The 17,368-nt window shown below is 38.4% G+C and overlaps 1 protein-coding gene across 10 annotated transcripts in view; it reads right to left on the bottom strand.

Annotated features, from left to right (window-relative positions):
- Nucleotides 1–17,368, bottom strand: part of SORBS2 (sorbin and SH3 domain containing 2) — a 248,739-nt gene that overhangs the window by 62,212 nt on the left and 169,159 nt on the right. For 4 of the 10 annotated variants that reach the window (XM_037398456.1, XM_037398448.1, XM_037398463.1 and 1 more), the window contains 5 exons: nt 16,470–16,562; nt 14,804–14,830; nt 13,684–13,808; nt 12,096–12,713; nt 4,725–5,204 (listed from right to left, as the gene is read on the bottom strand). In XM_037398456.1, the coding sequence (XP_037254353.1) occupies nt 4,725–5,204; nt 12,096–12,713; nt 13,684–13,808; nt 14,804–14,830; nt 16,470–16,562 (1,343 nt within the window). The remainder of the gene's footprint in view (nt 1–4,724; nt 5,205–12,095; nt 12,714–13,683; nt 13,809–14,803; nt 14,831–16,469; nt 16,563–17,368) is intronic. The other 6 variants (XM_037398539.1, XM_037398521.1, XM_037398491.1 and 3 more) reach the window with 3 other exon arrangements.

Here is a 17,368-nt window from a genome sequence, read left to right as displayed (position 1 = left end):
ACGGCATCTGCGTTCACTGAAATGCAAAACTCGGCACCAGGGGAGCAGAATGTGTTCCTTCTATACCTTGTGCCTCCCCTCTTCTCTCCTTGTAAGTGCTGTGTGTGAAGCATGCTGAAGTCATGGGAAGGTGACGGAACCACCACGGTCAAGGCAACAAAGATGGCACAATCAAGGTCTGCAGAGGTCTGCCAGCAATATAAAGTGAAGATGGCAGTGAAAGTTCCTCTCATCGTGCGACAAAGGCTGCCTACCACTGCTCACTCACTCCAAGAGACACATTCCCTTAATACACATGCTCAAGCCCTATTGATATTAATGGGAACTTCTGGGCAGACTGAAGGGAAAAGTCTCATTAAGACTAGCTAAAGAGAGTGAGCCGAACTTCTTCAAAAAATTAAAGCCAGCTAGAGTAACTATGGGATGCTGATATGAAATCTATCACAACAAAAATAAACAGCACCAATAAAAAGACAATACCACAACCACAAGACAACAGAACAAAACTGTCAAATATATAAAATGGGAAAGCTAAGTAATCACAGCAGCATCACAAGCCATTTAGGCTTTAGACACAAGAGGTACTTCTGAAACAACCTGCTTCCTTGCCCCCAGCTTTAGAATCCCCACATCTGGGCTGTAGCACTTTTACGGGGAGCACTGCAGGATTAAAACAGATACGGAGAAAGCACTGAATGAAATCAGAGGGTAGCAATACTTGAGCAGAAAAGGGAGGGAAGGTCTCTGCAACATCTCTTTTTAATGCAGAATTCTTCATTAAACCTGAACAAAATCAGAGTGCTACAAACTTTGCTCAATTTTATATAACAAAAGAACTAAAACATGCTGTAAAACATGAAACTATCTGAAGCAGTAAAGCAGAAGTAAAAATCATTACTAAAAGGCGTATTATTTTTATATTTAAAAGTGCAATGGTTCGTGACCTCTTGTATGCATTTATATTTTGGAGATTACTGATTTGACTTGAAATTTTTAACGTCTCAGCCTCCAATAGCTAAGACAGCAAAACAAATTCTAGCTCCTAAGCAGATATCACATGTGGTCTTATGTGCGTTCAGAGGTTCCTCAATTTTAAGGACACCCGTTTTCAGAACTGAACTGAAAAGTTTGCGTTGTGGTGATGTCTCCATTAAAACTGTTTTCTTTAAATGTTTCATCTCTTAGTAAAGTCAAGAACCAAAATGCAAACTAAGTTGGCTTTTCTCACACCATCCTCCCCATGAAGGGAACTTGGAGTAAGAATATAAAAGCTACACGAGCTCACAGATAGCATTTCAAGAGGTATGAAGCCATGATTTCAGATGAGGTCCCTAGATGAAGCCCGCCACCCATACCCTACTTCAGCAGTTCACCCATTCTCTCTTCCTGCATATTGTCTTTTTGGGAAAGTTTGTTTCTAGGGAAGGATGGGTGCAACTATGTTCAGAATCTTACTAATTTACTATAGCTTTTGTTTCTCTGAAGAGAGGAGCAGAACTAGCAGGAGCTCTTTGTAGACCAGAAAGCTACTCCTATGGATTTCTGTAATAAAAAATTAAGAAACCTCTGTGATGGGCTTTACCAAATAGCTGGGTTAGACAGTAAGGCTCTTACGCTAAGTACACAATATAATGAAAACAGGATCCATACAAGGAGCTCTCCTGCATCATTCATAAATATATATATGGCATGTCCGTATATGGCATTTTTGGGTTTGCTTATAAAGGCCTTAGGGAAGATCTCAACTCAGCTAGAATTTCTTACTTCCTAATGACTCTCTTTGAGGAAGGTTTCTGTGAAGGTGGCTGCTGCATTTGCTTATCTGATGCATCTGGCACTGGTGAGAGGGTTAGCTATAAAAGATAGTGTTGTGAAGTTTCAAGGGCCTCTCCTGCCCTTGGAATTATTTGGGAGCTACTGACATTTCAATCTGAGAATGTAATGCTTTTGTTTCAGGTGACAGAGTTTGCTCCCAGATTATACAAGGAAGTAAAATCTTTAGGACGCCTATTCGTGAATTAGATCTTTTACTTTCTTACGTAATCTCCTTTGTGGCAAAATAAGATGATACAAGAAAATAACTTTTTTTGCCAAAATGCACCTATTCCCCAGCTAACTGGGAAGATAATCTTCATCTAATTCATGCTCTTTCATTTCCCTAGGCTCCATTTATTTTTTTCTCCAGCGTACTTCACCTGGGCTCCACTGCTAGCAGAGCCACCTGCTGCTGCTGTGCAATCAAACTCTTGCAAAGAATCCTTCGAGGTATCAGGCTCATACTTCCTTTAATTTGCCTGAGCATCAGAAAGAGCAGCTCTCTGGACTTCTGAATCAGAGCAGAGAAAAGCACCTATCTGGAGTGGCTTTCTAACTTTCTTTTCTCTCTGCTGAGACCGGCAGCAAAGGGAAAGAGGTCCCACGATGGATGTCTGAGCAGTGCTGTGCACAGCACAGCCCTGGCCACAAGACTCTGAATCAGGCTAAAATACTCAGGGATCAGTTCCTGAAGTTAAAGACAGTTCTGGCACTTGGGAAAAGGCAAAAATCTAACGTGTACTTCCATTTCCAAGTTTCCATTAGATTCCACAATTTTAAACTACATAAACAAAAAGAACGCATGAAAATTACTTTATAAGGGAAATGCTCGTAATTGGAATAGAATCAGAAAAAATATTTTCCAAAATCAGCTGTTCTCCCATTTTAACTGCAATTCTAAGCATAAGCCCAAACAAGAATTACAATTCTCACACTTCAGGTTTTCAAAGAAGCTGTAATCTAAAGTGACTAAAAGTATGGCAAATTAAGCGCCATTTTATGTTTATCCCTGCCTTCTGCCTGGAATATTTTACAAATTTGTTGTAAATCAGCTCTTCCTGATGCTGTTTCTTCATCTCAGAAGTTCTGCTGTAAACCCTTTTTGCCGAAGCTCTCAATAAGGACCTCGAGAACAAACAAGCATCCCCACCGGGGACATGACGTCTTTGGAAGCATGGTTCCACCTTGTGTGGGCACAGTGCTGGATGGCACCATCCTGTATTACTTTTATTGCTCCCTCCGCCGTTTTAATCTACAAAAGCAACACGAGTCCTCTTTGAGGATGACGACCATTACAGGAGTAAACCCACGAGCAGCACATGTGGATGTGCCACCCTCCCCATCATTTTCTTATTTCCCAGATACATTGACAGTCATCTGGCCCTCCCCTACAGAGGGTGGGAGATGAAGACTTTTTTACACTGCAGAGGTAGCTCTTGCCAGCAGTTTAATTTCCGTGGGGCTTTAGTGATCTTAGATTCTTAGGGATTTTTGTCCTTTGGTGGGAGACTCATCCTTCCTCTTCATCCATTAATACTGCACAACTGTTATGCTCATCCCTGCCGTGTCTAAGAAAGTGGTGGTCAGACCTGACCGTAAATACCTCTCACCAGGGAGACTACCCCAAAAAAAGAAAAAGGGAAGGACCGTTCACTTAAGCTACAAAAATGGTGCTCAAAGAAAATAGATACAGTTAGCTGATTATTTTAGAAGTAGGTTAGAAGAAAATATAAATGTTCCATGCTTCCCATAGCTAGTAAATGCTCATGTAGCAATTGTGCCTTACTTCCACACCCCAGTCTGTATTGATTATGGTTCAAAGCTGTTACGAGAGTTAGGAATGACAGCTTTTACATGCCTGTTATTTTTGTTTTTAACAGCATCAAGAGCACTGACAACGGATCACTGACTTTCCAGGTGACTATGTGCAAGTCTGGGCTCAAAATTCTTTTTACAGAATATACATGAAACTTTAAAAGATGTCTACATGGTTTGTTCTTTTCAGACTTGAAAATGATAGCATGTTGAAGTACTTGTAACAAAGTCTGAACACTGTTGTGACTCAGTAAAACTCTGGTCTCAGAACATCTCTCTGTTTTGTAATTCAGCAATGAATTGCTCAATTTAAATGAAGGCTTTGTTCTGGCTCATTTTAATCATGCAGATAATCTCAAAAGAAATCAGCAGTGATCTGGATTTGACCCAAATTCCATACCTTCTTTCTACCCATATATGAGCATACCAAGGTACAGAAAAGTGAATGTATGTATAAAACATCTAATTGCATGCTATTTTTTCTTGACTTAACCAAGAGAAAATTAATAGGATATCTGGGTATTACAAGATTATTTATGAAGTTCACTCCTATAAGAAACTGTGCTTAAGAGAGGAAAAGGTTAGTTAGAGGAGAGAAAAACAGCTTTATGCAGTCAGTGGTCATGGCTGGGGAAAAAACTGTGTTAAATATTGCTAACATTTGCCATGAATTTACAAGTTATATTATTGAAATCTGTACCTAGTATAAACCAAAAATGGTGGTAGCCCGGAGGCTACAAACTCCACAAACCTGTATGTTGCTAACACTGTTTTAAACCAATCTCTTCAAACTCTACAGACCGCTTGCTTTTAGTGCATTTGGAACAGCCATTCGATTTATTTTAAGCAAAGTGTTTGACATGCCTTAGCCAACCATACAACTGTGCAACAACTTACTAGCATTTTCCTCTTACCAAATCTGTGACTTTTTTTAAACAACTGTTGCAAAACATACTGTCAGACTACTACAAACACAGAAAACTACTAATGTTATACTTGTCTGCGTAACAGCGTTAACAGAAAAGTTTGAATTCTTTTCCGCTTTGACAACCTGTGTGAACAAAATGGAGGAGGAAAAAAGGAAGCATAATTACATGAGAAGTGGCAGCAGTGTTGGTTAAGGTGGTGCCATCTGACACAGCAGACATCTGGCTCAAGGTTGGGGAAGGTGTTTCAGAGCAGTCAGTAGTATCATAGCTACAAGTCTGCAGCTCATCTAGAATGGCTGTGGAGGACTCACTCACTGTGCGGGAGGAGCACTCACTCATGGCAGAATCTGCGCTTACAGAGGCCGTTTCGTTCCTGTGGATAATACTTTCGGAAGCTAGGTATGGGCATTTAGATGACAATTGTGAAAGGGCTGGGGTTTTATAAAAGCGTGAAGGCAAAAATTCATCAAGCGTTGGCAAAGAAAATGGTACTAGATGGGTGCCACTGTCTGGTGAGAAAGAGGCTCTGTTAACTGGTACCACAGGAGAAGGAAGAGGCAGTGGAGAAGCTTCTGTTGCTGTTTGTCTGTGTGTCTGTGAAGCATTTACCTCCATCACAGTGGCAGTTACTTTCTGGTTTCCAAGCTGAGATTTGAGGAAAAAAAAAATAAGAAAAGAAACAGATTACCAAATGAATAAAAAACTTTTCCCTTTGCCTCTTGCTGTGTGTAGGAGAATTACAAAAGCATAAGTTTTTCAGCAGCCCGAGGAAGTTCACATTCACATGGATTAGGAAATAAATCAACCACGCTCTATATTAAATTAGGAAAACAGGAAAGAAATGAATGCATCAAACACTAGTGGAAGCAATGCCAGAAACCATAGTGTGCTGGGGATGAATATTCATAACGTGCTGCATATATTAATGATCGCAGTTGTGCCTCTAGAAGGTTCACACTATTTTATACTTTACATAAATATGAGGCTAGAGAACGTCACAATCATTTTGTTTGTAAGAGGAAAAAGGGATCTGCAAGCCTGCAAATGTTGCGCGCTCTTTTGTCAAAAGACAGGTATAATTTTGAAATGAACAGTAATATACAGATGGGCAGGACCACAAGCTAAACGGAAACACTAGTACTGAGGGTTCACATGATCTGCAAGCAATAGGTGGTGGACTTTTTTGCTTCTTGGGACTGAATACATCTTCTCCACTGCCTCTCTGATAAAAACGTTTGGATGATCTTAGAATTTCCAAGCACTCTGGAAGCACCCTGTCAGCCTACTGGGTAAGGTGTGCGCATATTAGAGGACACAGGGGTTGGTAGGGTAACTGGTATAAATCTGAGGAACAACAAAGACTGGGAGCACAAGCACAGGACAGGGATGACTTTATACTGAAACAAAACACGCTAGTTTGGTTTCAGCATAATTCCTTAAAAATAAAAGGGAACATTCTCATGAGAGTGCTTCTGAAAACTGCCACACAACGTGTGAGGTTTTACGTTCCGTTATTTCAAATCAGACACAGACACTGGGTTTAAACTAGTCCCAAAACTGGCTTTTGGCATCTGCAATTTCTTTTTGAATTAAGGATACGTGAAAAGCATGCTGGCATCCAATCTTTGTTAAACAGCTGCACAAATCCTTCTATACTGCCTATTAGCCACAAGCTTTCAATCAGTTCCTAGAGTATGTCAAAATACTGCCTGCTTCAGCACTAACGGTTTCGCTTTTGATAGGGCTGAGGAACTCTGCAAGAGCTGCAGGGAAAGAGCGTTTGGGATTTTAAATTTATGTAAAACAGAGGACAGTAAGATACCATACACAGTAATTACTACTTAAAAAAAGTAATAATTAGTCACAGATACCACGTTGTTACCAATAATATTATGGTTGTTTCCTGTGCTCAGAATAGGCAGATGTCTTTAATCATTCAAAAAATGTTTCAAGCCATCAGATTAAAATGCCATTTTGGCATTTTAATCCAAAATCTGAAAATATCTTCTAAAGCCCTTATGGAAAACTTGGAACACAACCCAGACTGTGCTACTTATGAGAGGTCACTGGGGGTCCAGTTCCAGAATTCTTGCTGAGATCAACTAGAATTTACACAAATAACCTTAGTGAGGTCAATGGGACCATCCCTATGAATAAGTGTTTCAGAAAAGAATCTTAAGCATGTGAACAGATATCTGTCACTTATTCCAAACAGTTCAAAAGAACTCTGTGACATTACTGGACCTCTGGGGTACACAAAAACAGCCAGAAGCTGCTGTTCAAATCTGCAGTTAAAACAGTGAAGAAACTTACTCAAACAGCTTCAAACCCAAATCTTACTCACAGCAATGTTTCACATATACAGTTAGAAAAAAAGCATACTAAAATCTTTGTATAGCGTAAATCTGAACATATTACTTCTTACTCAGAAAATCAATAATTGAGTGTATGATTATAAAAGGAGATAAGATTTTTAGAAATAACTAATTTTCCAATGGAAACTTCAAAAGAACAATGGAATACTATTAAAATAATTTCATGAGAAGCAATCATATGCAGATGTGAAACATCTGGTTATGCAACATAGCGTATCGGGGGGTTAAGATGTGTGCATTTAGGTACACATATAAGAAAGAGTAATTTCATCTCATAGATACATAAAGGGAAGAAAGAACCATCATTTATGATGAATTTCATCACCCATGTCATAATTCAAGATCTCCAGAAAAACACATGAACCAGGAGATCATAACACAATTATGAGGCAGAACCAATATGAAGCTCTGAAATTCTTGAGACCAGATATGCTCTCAGCATTCCCAGAAGTTACATATGACCGAGCCAAATTATGTAATCTGGTATCTAAATTTTTAAAATAACAGGAAATTTTGGAGACTTGAGAAACCTAGTAAGCCTTCTGGCTTTGAACCAAGAAGACTGCCTGCATGCTTGAGGAAAGATGGGATGGACAAAACAAGAACAGATATTCAGGGTGCATCCAGAGAGCTAGTGAAACTGAGTTTTTAAAGAATTAAATTCACTGTGTTTGGCAATTAACAGCTGATTTCATCGAGCCAAATTCTTAAAGAGAATATCAATGTAGATAGAAGGAATACAGCAATTCTAGGTAGTGATTCCCAACATGAAGTTTCTCAGCCTTGTAGAGTAAACCTTGAATATTCAGCCGGATTCTAGAATTCTGCTATAGGTACAATCATCACCCTGGGGAAGAGTGGCTGAAATGGCGATTTAAAACAGCATTATTTTTGAATAATATTTTGAATAATAAAAACGGTTTACACCATTTATAAAACATGGAGTGTTGGTAAACTGTGAACAGATATGTTTGGCTACTAATAATCCGTATTTTTCATCACTGAAAAATAAGATAAGGACAAGGCTGAATGCATTCCAGAAAACTTTTAATACCAGTTCCACCCGGTGTGCTTCAGATTAGGTTTGTCATTGTCAAAGTGCAAGAAATGCTAGCAGAAATCAGGCAGATTAAATGCCAAACAAGTACTTAATCAATTAGAATGATGAAAGACTAGTTAGACTACATAATTATCATGGGTTGTGGAGAGAGAGAGAAATGTCATCACAGCCTTGAAGTGAATTGAAGATCTCAAGTGCAGCTTTCTGCTGGTCCTTAGAAGTGTTCACCTTCCATCAAATGGTAAAATGTCAGGCCCGAGGAATACACTTGCTACCCAATTAACATGAAGTAGGCAGGTGACCCTAAGCATGGGTTTCAAAACCAGTCATCTATGATTTTAATGTAAGTTCTGTGGGGAGTTGTGCGAGATCAGTAATGACACCAAAGTGCTGGCCTTGCTTCAACAGTCAAGACACAGATACGGAGACTCATAGATAAGTGAATAAACTCATTTTGTTAATACATAAGTAGAGTTTAGTAGTCAACAATCAAATTACACCGATACGCTTGCACCAATGGGTAAAAATACCTCTAGTTTTAATTGTTAAAAGCTGATGTCAAATTCTCCAAACTGATGCTGCAAGTTACATTCCATTTTTACTACCTAGCCCTCTTAATCTAAACTCAGTATAGGAGGTGGAGTTCAGCCCTTGTGCAAAACTACACTGGTGACACAGAAAGAAAACGTGTGCAATTTTCTCTGCTTGCCATCTGTCCCCAAAACACTGAAACCTGTCTTCTCTCCCTTCTACATCACTCAATGTATTGTCAATACCTACCGAACAGTAATGTATTAGATAAACGGATTCAGAAACAATTTTTTTTAATTCCAGGCTTATCTCTCTTTATTCACTTGTCTACAGCTATAAGGCTGGCAAAATAAACACTTTCATAAGCATCTATTACACTAGTTTTTATTCCTCCAGGACATCAGGACTAAACGAAGTGTTCACTCATCCGTGGGATTCAAACAAACATGACAAATGTTTTGCATCCTCAGTTTTAGAGAATGGTTGTCCAGAACAAGAGGACATTTATGAACCCAGGAACAAATGAACATAAAAATACTAGGTGTTTATTTCAGAAGATGCAGCTCAGAATTCTTCATCAGTTTAAAACTTTTTCTTGTGAGAAATTCGCACAACAGAATTTACCTCCATTGGTCTCATACTAACAAATACTAATTTATTCTGCTGAATAGATTAGGTTATTTCTCCCATATCTGCAGCATGGCACAGAGCAGCAGCATCTCTCCAGACTGTAATAATGTAAAAAAGCTAATATTGAGTTAACTTGAATGCTTCTCTTTTCACATATACTTGTAAGGGGTTTAACCTTTCTCTGAGTAGGAGTGTTTACAAAATGTCACTCTGTGAGTCATACCACACTTCTGCTTGCTCCTACAGGTTCAGTAGATAAGCTCTGAAATAAAGTGCAAATAGGAGCACAAACATAACAAGATACATTAAAAAACAGTGCAAAATGGTTGTACATGAACTTAGACCGCACAAGCACTCTCTTGGCTGTATCCTTCTATACTTTATGACGTAATATAGTTGTACACGTTCCCTACACACATAGATACCCACATGTGCGCAGTATTTCTCATTTACCACCTCTTAAGAAGTGATGATTAGCCAGTCTTGCCTCATTCTCCTCCACATACATAAACCCAGATGCAGAGGGAGAGTTGTTTGTTTCTACAGCAACTTTCTAAATGTATTTGGGTTTTAAGAATTCCTGCGGTAGCTTGGAACATTCCTGGTGGGCCTAATCTACAGTCTGAGAGCATCCCTAGAGGATACAGCTTAACATAACAACCTATGATCTGCATATACAAAAGTACTTCAACTGGTGTATGAAGTCCTGTAGAGCCTTCAAATCTAAAACAATTTTAAAAATTAAAGTACTATCATGCATAGTATACTGAAAGTCAATTTGTCTACATGAGAGAAATTGTGAACTTCGCAAATACCACAAGATACAATGCTAAAGGGGATCATAAATTTTGACATTAGTTAGAATAGTTCCAACATTTCAACCAGAGAACTGAGTCAAAAAAGAAAGCTTTTTAGACATCACTGTAACCTTTATTTCTAACTGTAGCCCATGGCATCTTGGATTTGGGACCTCACCTGATGCAGAATTTTACACCACCTCACACGATGATTTGTACTCTAGTTTTAGGCACGTATTTTAACACAGAGCTAGCAAAATCCACTGGCTCCATGCCTCGGTTGTGGTGCCAGATACACCTCTTCATACTAATCTTTAGAATTTATTTCGAAGTTGAACATCAGAGAGGATGTCAGCTGAATTTTGCAGGCAAGAGATCAATAAATGTATGCAGTTTGAAAAGCTGGCTACATTCCTTAATGATCCCTGTGATCAACTGAAATTTTTATCATTTTATTCAAAGAAACCCAGCTGCCAAATTTCTGATCATTCTTCCCACACACTGAAGCACTGAAACCAAGGAGAAGGCAGAAAAAACCCCTATAGAATCACATAAGTTGCAGCTACTTTTCTGACTTTTGCCAGCTCAGAGTGAAACTAAATCAGATTCTAAAATAAAATGAAATTGCAACACGTTTTGACTTTTAAAATTCTAAAAAATAAAAAGTTTACCTGGAAGAGAAATTATTTTTCATTATTCTGATTAGAGTTTGAGTATTATTCCGGATCATAAAAAAGGTATTTCCCCTAATTCTTGTTAGCTGTCATAAAACTACTTTCTGTTTGAGAAATTTATTTGAGCATATATAATACATCACATTGCTAACAATCTAAACTATTTTTAAGTGAAAACATACATGCATAAGTTGTACTAGCCACAACAACACCTGTTATATTGTCTGACCATATCCCTTGATGCTCATGTTTAAAGGCTTGCAAGCCTGCCTCCCATAATCTTCATACCTCCCCTATCTACCAGAAAAAGATCTTACTCCTTTTTCATTACCGTTTCTGACATGATTTCTTTGCTGTGGCTCTTTTTTTTTTTTTTTTCCCCCTCGAGTTGAACCAACTCGTTCTACCTGACAACAATCACTAAGCAGCAAACCAGTTCTCAAGGGTAAAGCAACTTGTTTTTCTCAAAACGTTCTAAATTTTGCGTAGCCTAATAGGAGGGTTTAAGATTCTAGCTTTGCCTCTAATCTTGAGAAGGACAAATGTGATTAATTCTTCTGTGCTCCCATTTGTTAATGAATTCAAAAGAAGCATTGCAAATTGTTACCATACAAATTCACAGAGCTTTGCTCTGATCAAAATTTTTACTTGGGAATTGAAAGGGGGAATTCACTACTACGACTTGTAAAACTATCCTACAGCTAATGCAGTTACTTGGGGCTTCCAGAGTGAAGACCTGGTAACTTTCTCAATGGCGATAAACCCTGCTCAGACAACTCCGATCCTACACTTGATACTTGATACGTGTGCTTGATACTTCCATTTCTCCTAGATGAGATCACCACAGTTAACAAAGAATTTTTGTCTCAGTAGGCATAGGGGAAACGGAATTAAAAGCTTAGGGCCTTGTGATCCTTCACGTAAAGGTGTTTGACAAAAGTTTTTATTAACCCATTTTCTTTAAAAACCACTATTGCACAGGGCAGACATGGAACTAGCCTTTGCAGAAAGAAGCAACTGACAAAACTTATTTTTTGGCGGCCCTAGCAAACTAGTAGAGCTGCATCTGTAGAAAGCCCCCCAATCCAATCCTCTTCTATCCATACTTGATCCTTCCAGCACCTATGGCAGCATAATGCTTTAATGCAGCCCCCTCCAGGAAGAGCTACTTAAGCAGATGCATCACCCACAGTTCACTATTTTTATTGTGCATTTGCACTCCGGAAAGTGCTCACAGAGGAACCGAGAAGTCTACTTTCCAGCTCAGAGCTGGGTTAATCTTTTCAGGGTATTTTGCAATACCCTTCCAAAAACTCCAGGTTTTGTTCAGTTCTGTTTTGATCCATGTGACAGGTAGTTTTACCCAAAAAACACAAGGTCTAACTTTGATAATGTAAGTATAACTAAACAGACTGTTATTAAGTGATTCATGAATGATCTAAAATAAAAGATGGAAAAATTAAATATACCACATGGCATTCTGCAGCCTGTGAAGAAGGAAGAACTGTAGACTTTTGTCCCAAATCCTTTGAAGACATCTTTGAAGTGTCTGGAGAAATACTAGGTGGATGTTCTTGGATTTCAGGCCCTGCTTTATTGTCAGGGATGGGAGCTATCTGAATGGACAGAGATGCTGTGTGTATCTCAGGCCCGGGGCTACAGGCAGGTGAGAGAGGCCTTTGTGGAAATACTGGCGCTTCAACAGGCTTGAGCTGTTGCTGTGGATTACAATGAACCCTACTCGCTGGGTCACGTGTCCGGGTTAATTTCAGGGTAGATACCCTACGTTTTTGAGACTGTTGCCTTTGGCCGTGATGGAGAGTAGTGCTAATACCAGCTACGGTGCTTGTGCCTGCACTGGAGACTGAGGTCAGTGGTTTAATGATCTTTTGTGCATAGGAGACACTTGTGTTAGATATCTGAGAAGACATTGTCTTCTGGACAGACTTCTCGTTAGGGTAATAGGCAGTATCTGTGGGAAGGTGTTTCGCTGGGCCAGTTGTTACTGCCTGGAGATTAGTTTTGTTCTTGTGATTAGTTATTCTTGCTTTCCGAAAACTTTCTTTTCTAGGGGGTGGCAGAGGTGCCTTATTTGCCAAAAGCATCCACACAGAGCAAAGTAACATTGAAGAAGAAACAGAAAGAAAGTAAATGTTAGCAGGAGATATAACTCGGTTTGACTTTTATCTTTAAATAAAGGAACTAGCAACTTAAGGGCTTCATCCCAACATTGCTCAATTCAATGGTCAATTGAACTGGTCAGGTTCCCACCACCTTTGCTGTGTAGGGCTGTACAGCTTATGTTTAGAAAGCCAGATGTTCCATTTGCTCAGAGTAAACTGGGATCAGAAGAGAGCCCACAATAGTCCCTTTTCTTTCAGAAAAACAATTATTCACTGAATAAGAATTATTACTGTGAAATTGTTCAGATATGTAAGTAATTTCCAAAATGCAGTCCATGATCTTAGATAACAAGCTATTATTCACAGGTAACAGACATACATAAAACACACAGAGCCTCTTAAACCTTTGAATGAAAATAGTAACAGAGAGAGTATTGACATCAGTATGTTGATCTTTTTTTGACAGATAAATGTTTCCAAGTTAGGTGGGAATTTTTAGTGTGTTCTCTTTGTACTCTGCAAAACTGGCAGAAACACTACACTGTCTATTTTATAATTAATGAACCTTTATCCTCAGATATTATTTTGATGACTGATGCATTTTTCTGAGTGTAAAATATTAATAAATACTCTTTGAAGTCTGGGAACACTCCTAGAAAGCTTTTATTTGTGGATGACCTACTTTTATGTAGCTGCCTGTCTTGTTCATTGAACACAATTTCTGGTAATTAACCTGGAGGCATGCATCCTGTGCAGAGTATACTTCATCTGTGCAGTAAACCAGTTTGTAATGACCCATATGAACAGATGATTCGCACTATCTGGATGACATCAGGACAATGTTCCATAGAGGTGTCCCATCTGCAGATGCTAATGCCCAAGAATAACCCCCACACAAATGGCAAAGCATGAAACTTGGTGTGTTTGGTTTTACCTGAGTTGGTGATTTTTTATCTTGTAGATTTGGCCGCACACTCCTAAAACCTTTTGCTGTAAGAGATGAACTGCTAGCATCTCCATTCAGTGTCTCTCTACTTCCATCAGTGTAAGATCTCCAAGCTTTTGTGGCGAAAAAAGAAACATTTTTTTTTTGTGATTAGTAGATCTTTATATTGCTATCATCATAGCAACCCAGCTATTAAACTGTGGAAAAGTTTAGCTACTATGCAACTGATGTTGCTGCTGTTATCACCATGGTAGTTACACGAACAGGGCTAATCCTGCCACTTCACAAAACATTTACCCTTAAAATTTAGAAAACTCAAGCACTGACAATGCTGCTGGCAGCAGTTTGGTATCTCCCCAGAACATTCACACAGACTATGGATTTTAACCTTGGGAGTCCTTTTGAGACACTGGTGCTTCAGCTCCCATATAAAGCAGGCTGAACTATTTTTCACAAATTAGGTTCTTGTACTTCACAGCTGTGTCCGATTTTGAAAAACATTCCAGCTAACGTAAAGCCAGTTTGTCACGGCAGTTTCACCAAATTTCACCACGGTACCAGATTAGTTGTTCCAATAACGCATCTTATTTCCAAATCTGAATGACACCTTGATTTTCCAACCAACCAACTATGTTTTGTCTTTATCCTTAGAGCTGAAAAGCCCTCAAGGCATTGCCCAACATTGAAGGAGATACTATCCTTCCTCAACAACTTACAGATTTGAAGATAAAATATTTTAAGAGGCTGGGAAAAGTAACACATTATGTTAGCAGGCTGCTACGTGGGGTGGGCAGAACTTGCAAAGCTGAGTAAGGGACTAAAAATGAAACAGCAAGTGCCACTGAAGCTAAAGGTGGCAAATTAGCACTCTGCATTCTCCCAACAATTCATTTGCTGACAACATATACTGTGATATAGGAAATACTGCTTTCAAATGAGACCTGAAATTGCGGTCTTAACCGCTTGCAATTATTATTATAATTTCAGTGGTGCTTTCCCTTAAAGAATGTGAACGTATGGAGTAATAATATCAAATATAATGGAAGATTGTTATAATTCGTCCACTTACATGGTATTACATTGATGCATAAATAACAGTTATATTTACCTGAATCTGAAGACTGAGAATCAGACCCTGAAAAAGAAACATCCAATATTAATTTGTGTTAGAAGTAAAACCATGATAACACAACTTGAAAAACATGTAGGAGCTGTCTCGTTCAGTTACTTGATTCCCTCCTGTTACCTAAGCACACCCCGGAATACTAGACCACAGATAGCTGTGTAATGTTTATGGCACAACTTCTACAGGTTGTAGTGTGCTGACAGTTACTGTTATTTAATCACTGCTATTTCAGGCAGCCAATAATAAACAAATATTTGCTGTGGTGTTTTTTTTCCCAGTAAATACTGTGATATACTACTGTCTAAAATCTAGGTATCAAAAGAAGTATCATTCCTTTAAGATGAACTAGAAAGGTTTAATTCAAAACCAAGAAAGATGCCTACAGGTTCTGTCAGGATTTTCTCTCCCCCTTCACACCAGAATGTGTGATGCTTTCTTCATCACTTCAAAGCAAAACACAGAAACTGATACATACATACTGCCAGCACTGAGCAGATTTGAAATTCTGGTGGGTTTTTTGAGTACTTGTAGATATATTAGTGTTTTTTTTTCTCTTAAAGAAACTACAGGCATGAAATCTCTAAATGAATTTAAAATATTATTAATGTAGAATATTTATAGTACTAACAGCACTCCTTACCACTAATTTTAAGTGCAACAGCAGACATTAAGAGGCCTGTTTTGCATGCTTAAATGACAAAAATTTGTTAGAAAAGCTGCTAAGAAATAAGAACCCAATGTTTTCTTAAATTTACATACGTGAAGTAATCCAAACAACCCTGACACTATCCTTACAAAAAGTAGCAATCAAATATTTTATTTGCTTCATAAATTTTAACAGTTCTTATTCCTGGGGATTAGTCTTATATTTTAAGAGATCTATAAACCAAGATTTTATCTTGCAATTATTTTCTGCCTCATTCTGTATTCAGGTTTCTGTATCGTACTTGTTCGGTATGAACACTGCATGCTCAGATTGGCGTAAATTAGTCGACACCACTCAAGACTCTGTACTGATTTATACCTCTAACTACTTAATTCACCAGTGAACCTGGGCAGCTGATGCCCATTAAGATTTAAGTTCTCAACACCAGACACGAGTATTGCTAAGCAGCATTTCTGCCTGTCTACTGAATAATCTGCACGGTTTTATTGTTTTAAACATTTTAAGGAAAATATGCTTGATAAATATTTTTTTTTCAAGTTAGTCTGGCTTCTGGTAATCTTTTTACTACAGGATTCAGTTTTTTTTCCTTTTTTTTCCAAGTTGCACTAAACAAAGTTTGTAACAAGCAAAACCTAGTTTTTCATGCTATGTTATCTTGAGAAAAAACGGGGGACATGAGACCCAAAATACATGTCAAAGGCAAAATTAATTTATAAATAACTAATTTTTCCTAAGTCTTCCTAATTTTTTTCATTAATGGCTGCAAAGCATAGGCAGAGAGATATCAAGACTACCTTTTCAAGAGCACTGTAGAAGTCAGAGACTTGTCAGTGGAACAAAAAATACGGTTACCCTTCTCCTTGCAGAGCAATATTGCAGGAATGCATAACAGTACAGAATTCAGGAATAATATTCAGGAGTAATATCTCACTGTTTTGTTTTGTTGTTTTTTTTTTACTCACAGGAGTAATATCTCAATACCTGAGGCCAATAGGTTTGGAGAACTCTGAACTCTCTTCACAGCTGTTAATGTGACAGACATTGCAGCACGTTTGCGAGCACACCCGCCGCTATCTGGAAGCACAAAACGATACAGACAGCAGCCCCAGACAAAGGGAGCAAGCACATGCAACATATCACAGTGTGAGATACGTCAAACATACATGAAAATTAGCATGCAGTTAGGGAACTGCTGCAGGAACATGTAAATTGGCGAGTTTCACAGATTAGCAGAGCACATAGAATTTCAAAAGCTTTAAACAATAAACCTCACAGAAAATAAGTTAATATTTAATACTTAATCCACTAGGGAAATATATAGATCCTGTTACCTGAACGACTGCTTAATTATAGCTAATTAGTAAAAACAAGGAATCAAGATGAAGGATTAAGCATTCCAGAGTAATATTAATCAATAATCTGCACCGTAAAATCATTTCATTGTATGCATTAGAAAGACATCATTCATAAACTAAGCTTATGTTTCATCAGCTGACAAAGTGCTTTTGTTCAGTCTTTTGGATCCTTTAAGCTCAAGAAACAAAATTACTAAGGATGGCACGATTCTTTTGTCGTTTCGGCGGAACATCCTTGTTCTCCCTCCCCCCCTTCTATTTTATCTCATGGAAGATTAGAAAATGTATGTCTGGAACCCAGTAACATCCCGAGGGAACGACTAGCAATCTAAAATCACTCCAAACAAACAGGAATGGAAAAAAACCCCTTTCTCCTGGATTGTGCATGACTCCTTTCTTTCCTTAGTCTCTGCTTCTCACCCATTTGGAGCTGTCATTCTGTTTTATAAATACTGTGTTATTATTAGAAGGGATCTTTCCCACAACTTAGCTTTTCAGCAACTCTATAGTAACTGTAAAAGCAAG

Source organism: Falco rusticolus, chromosome 1 (genome assembly GCF_015220075.1).
Source record: "Falco rusticolus isolate bFalRus1 chromosome 1, bFalRus1.pri, whole genome shotgun sequence".
Taxonomy (NCBI): domain Eukaryota; kingdom Metazoa; phylum Chordata; class Aves; order Falconiformes; family Falconidae; genus Falco; species Falco rusticolus.
This window is presented reverse-complemented; position numbering and strand designations above follow the sequence as displayed.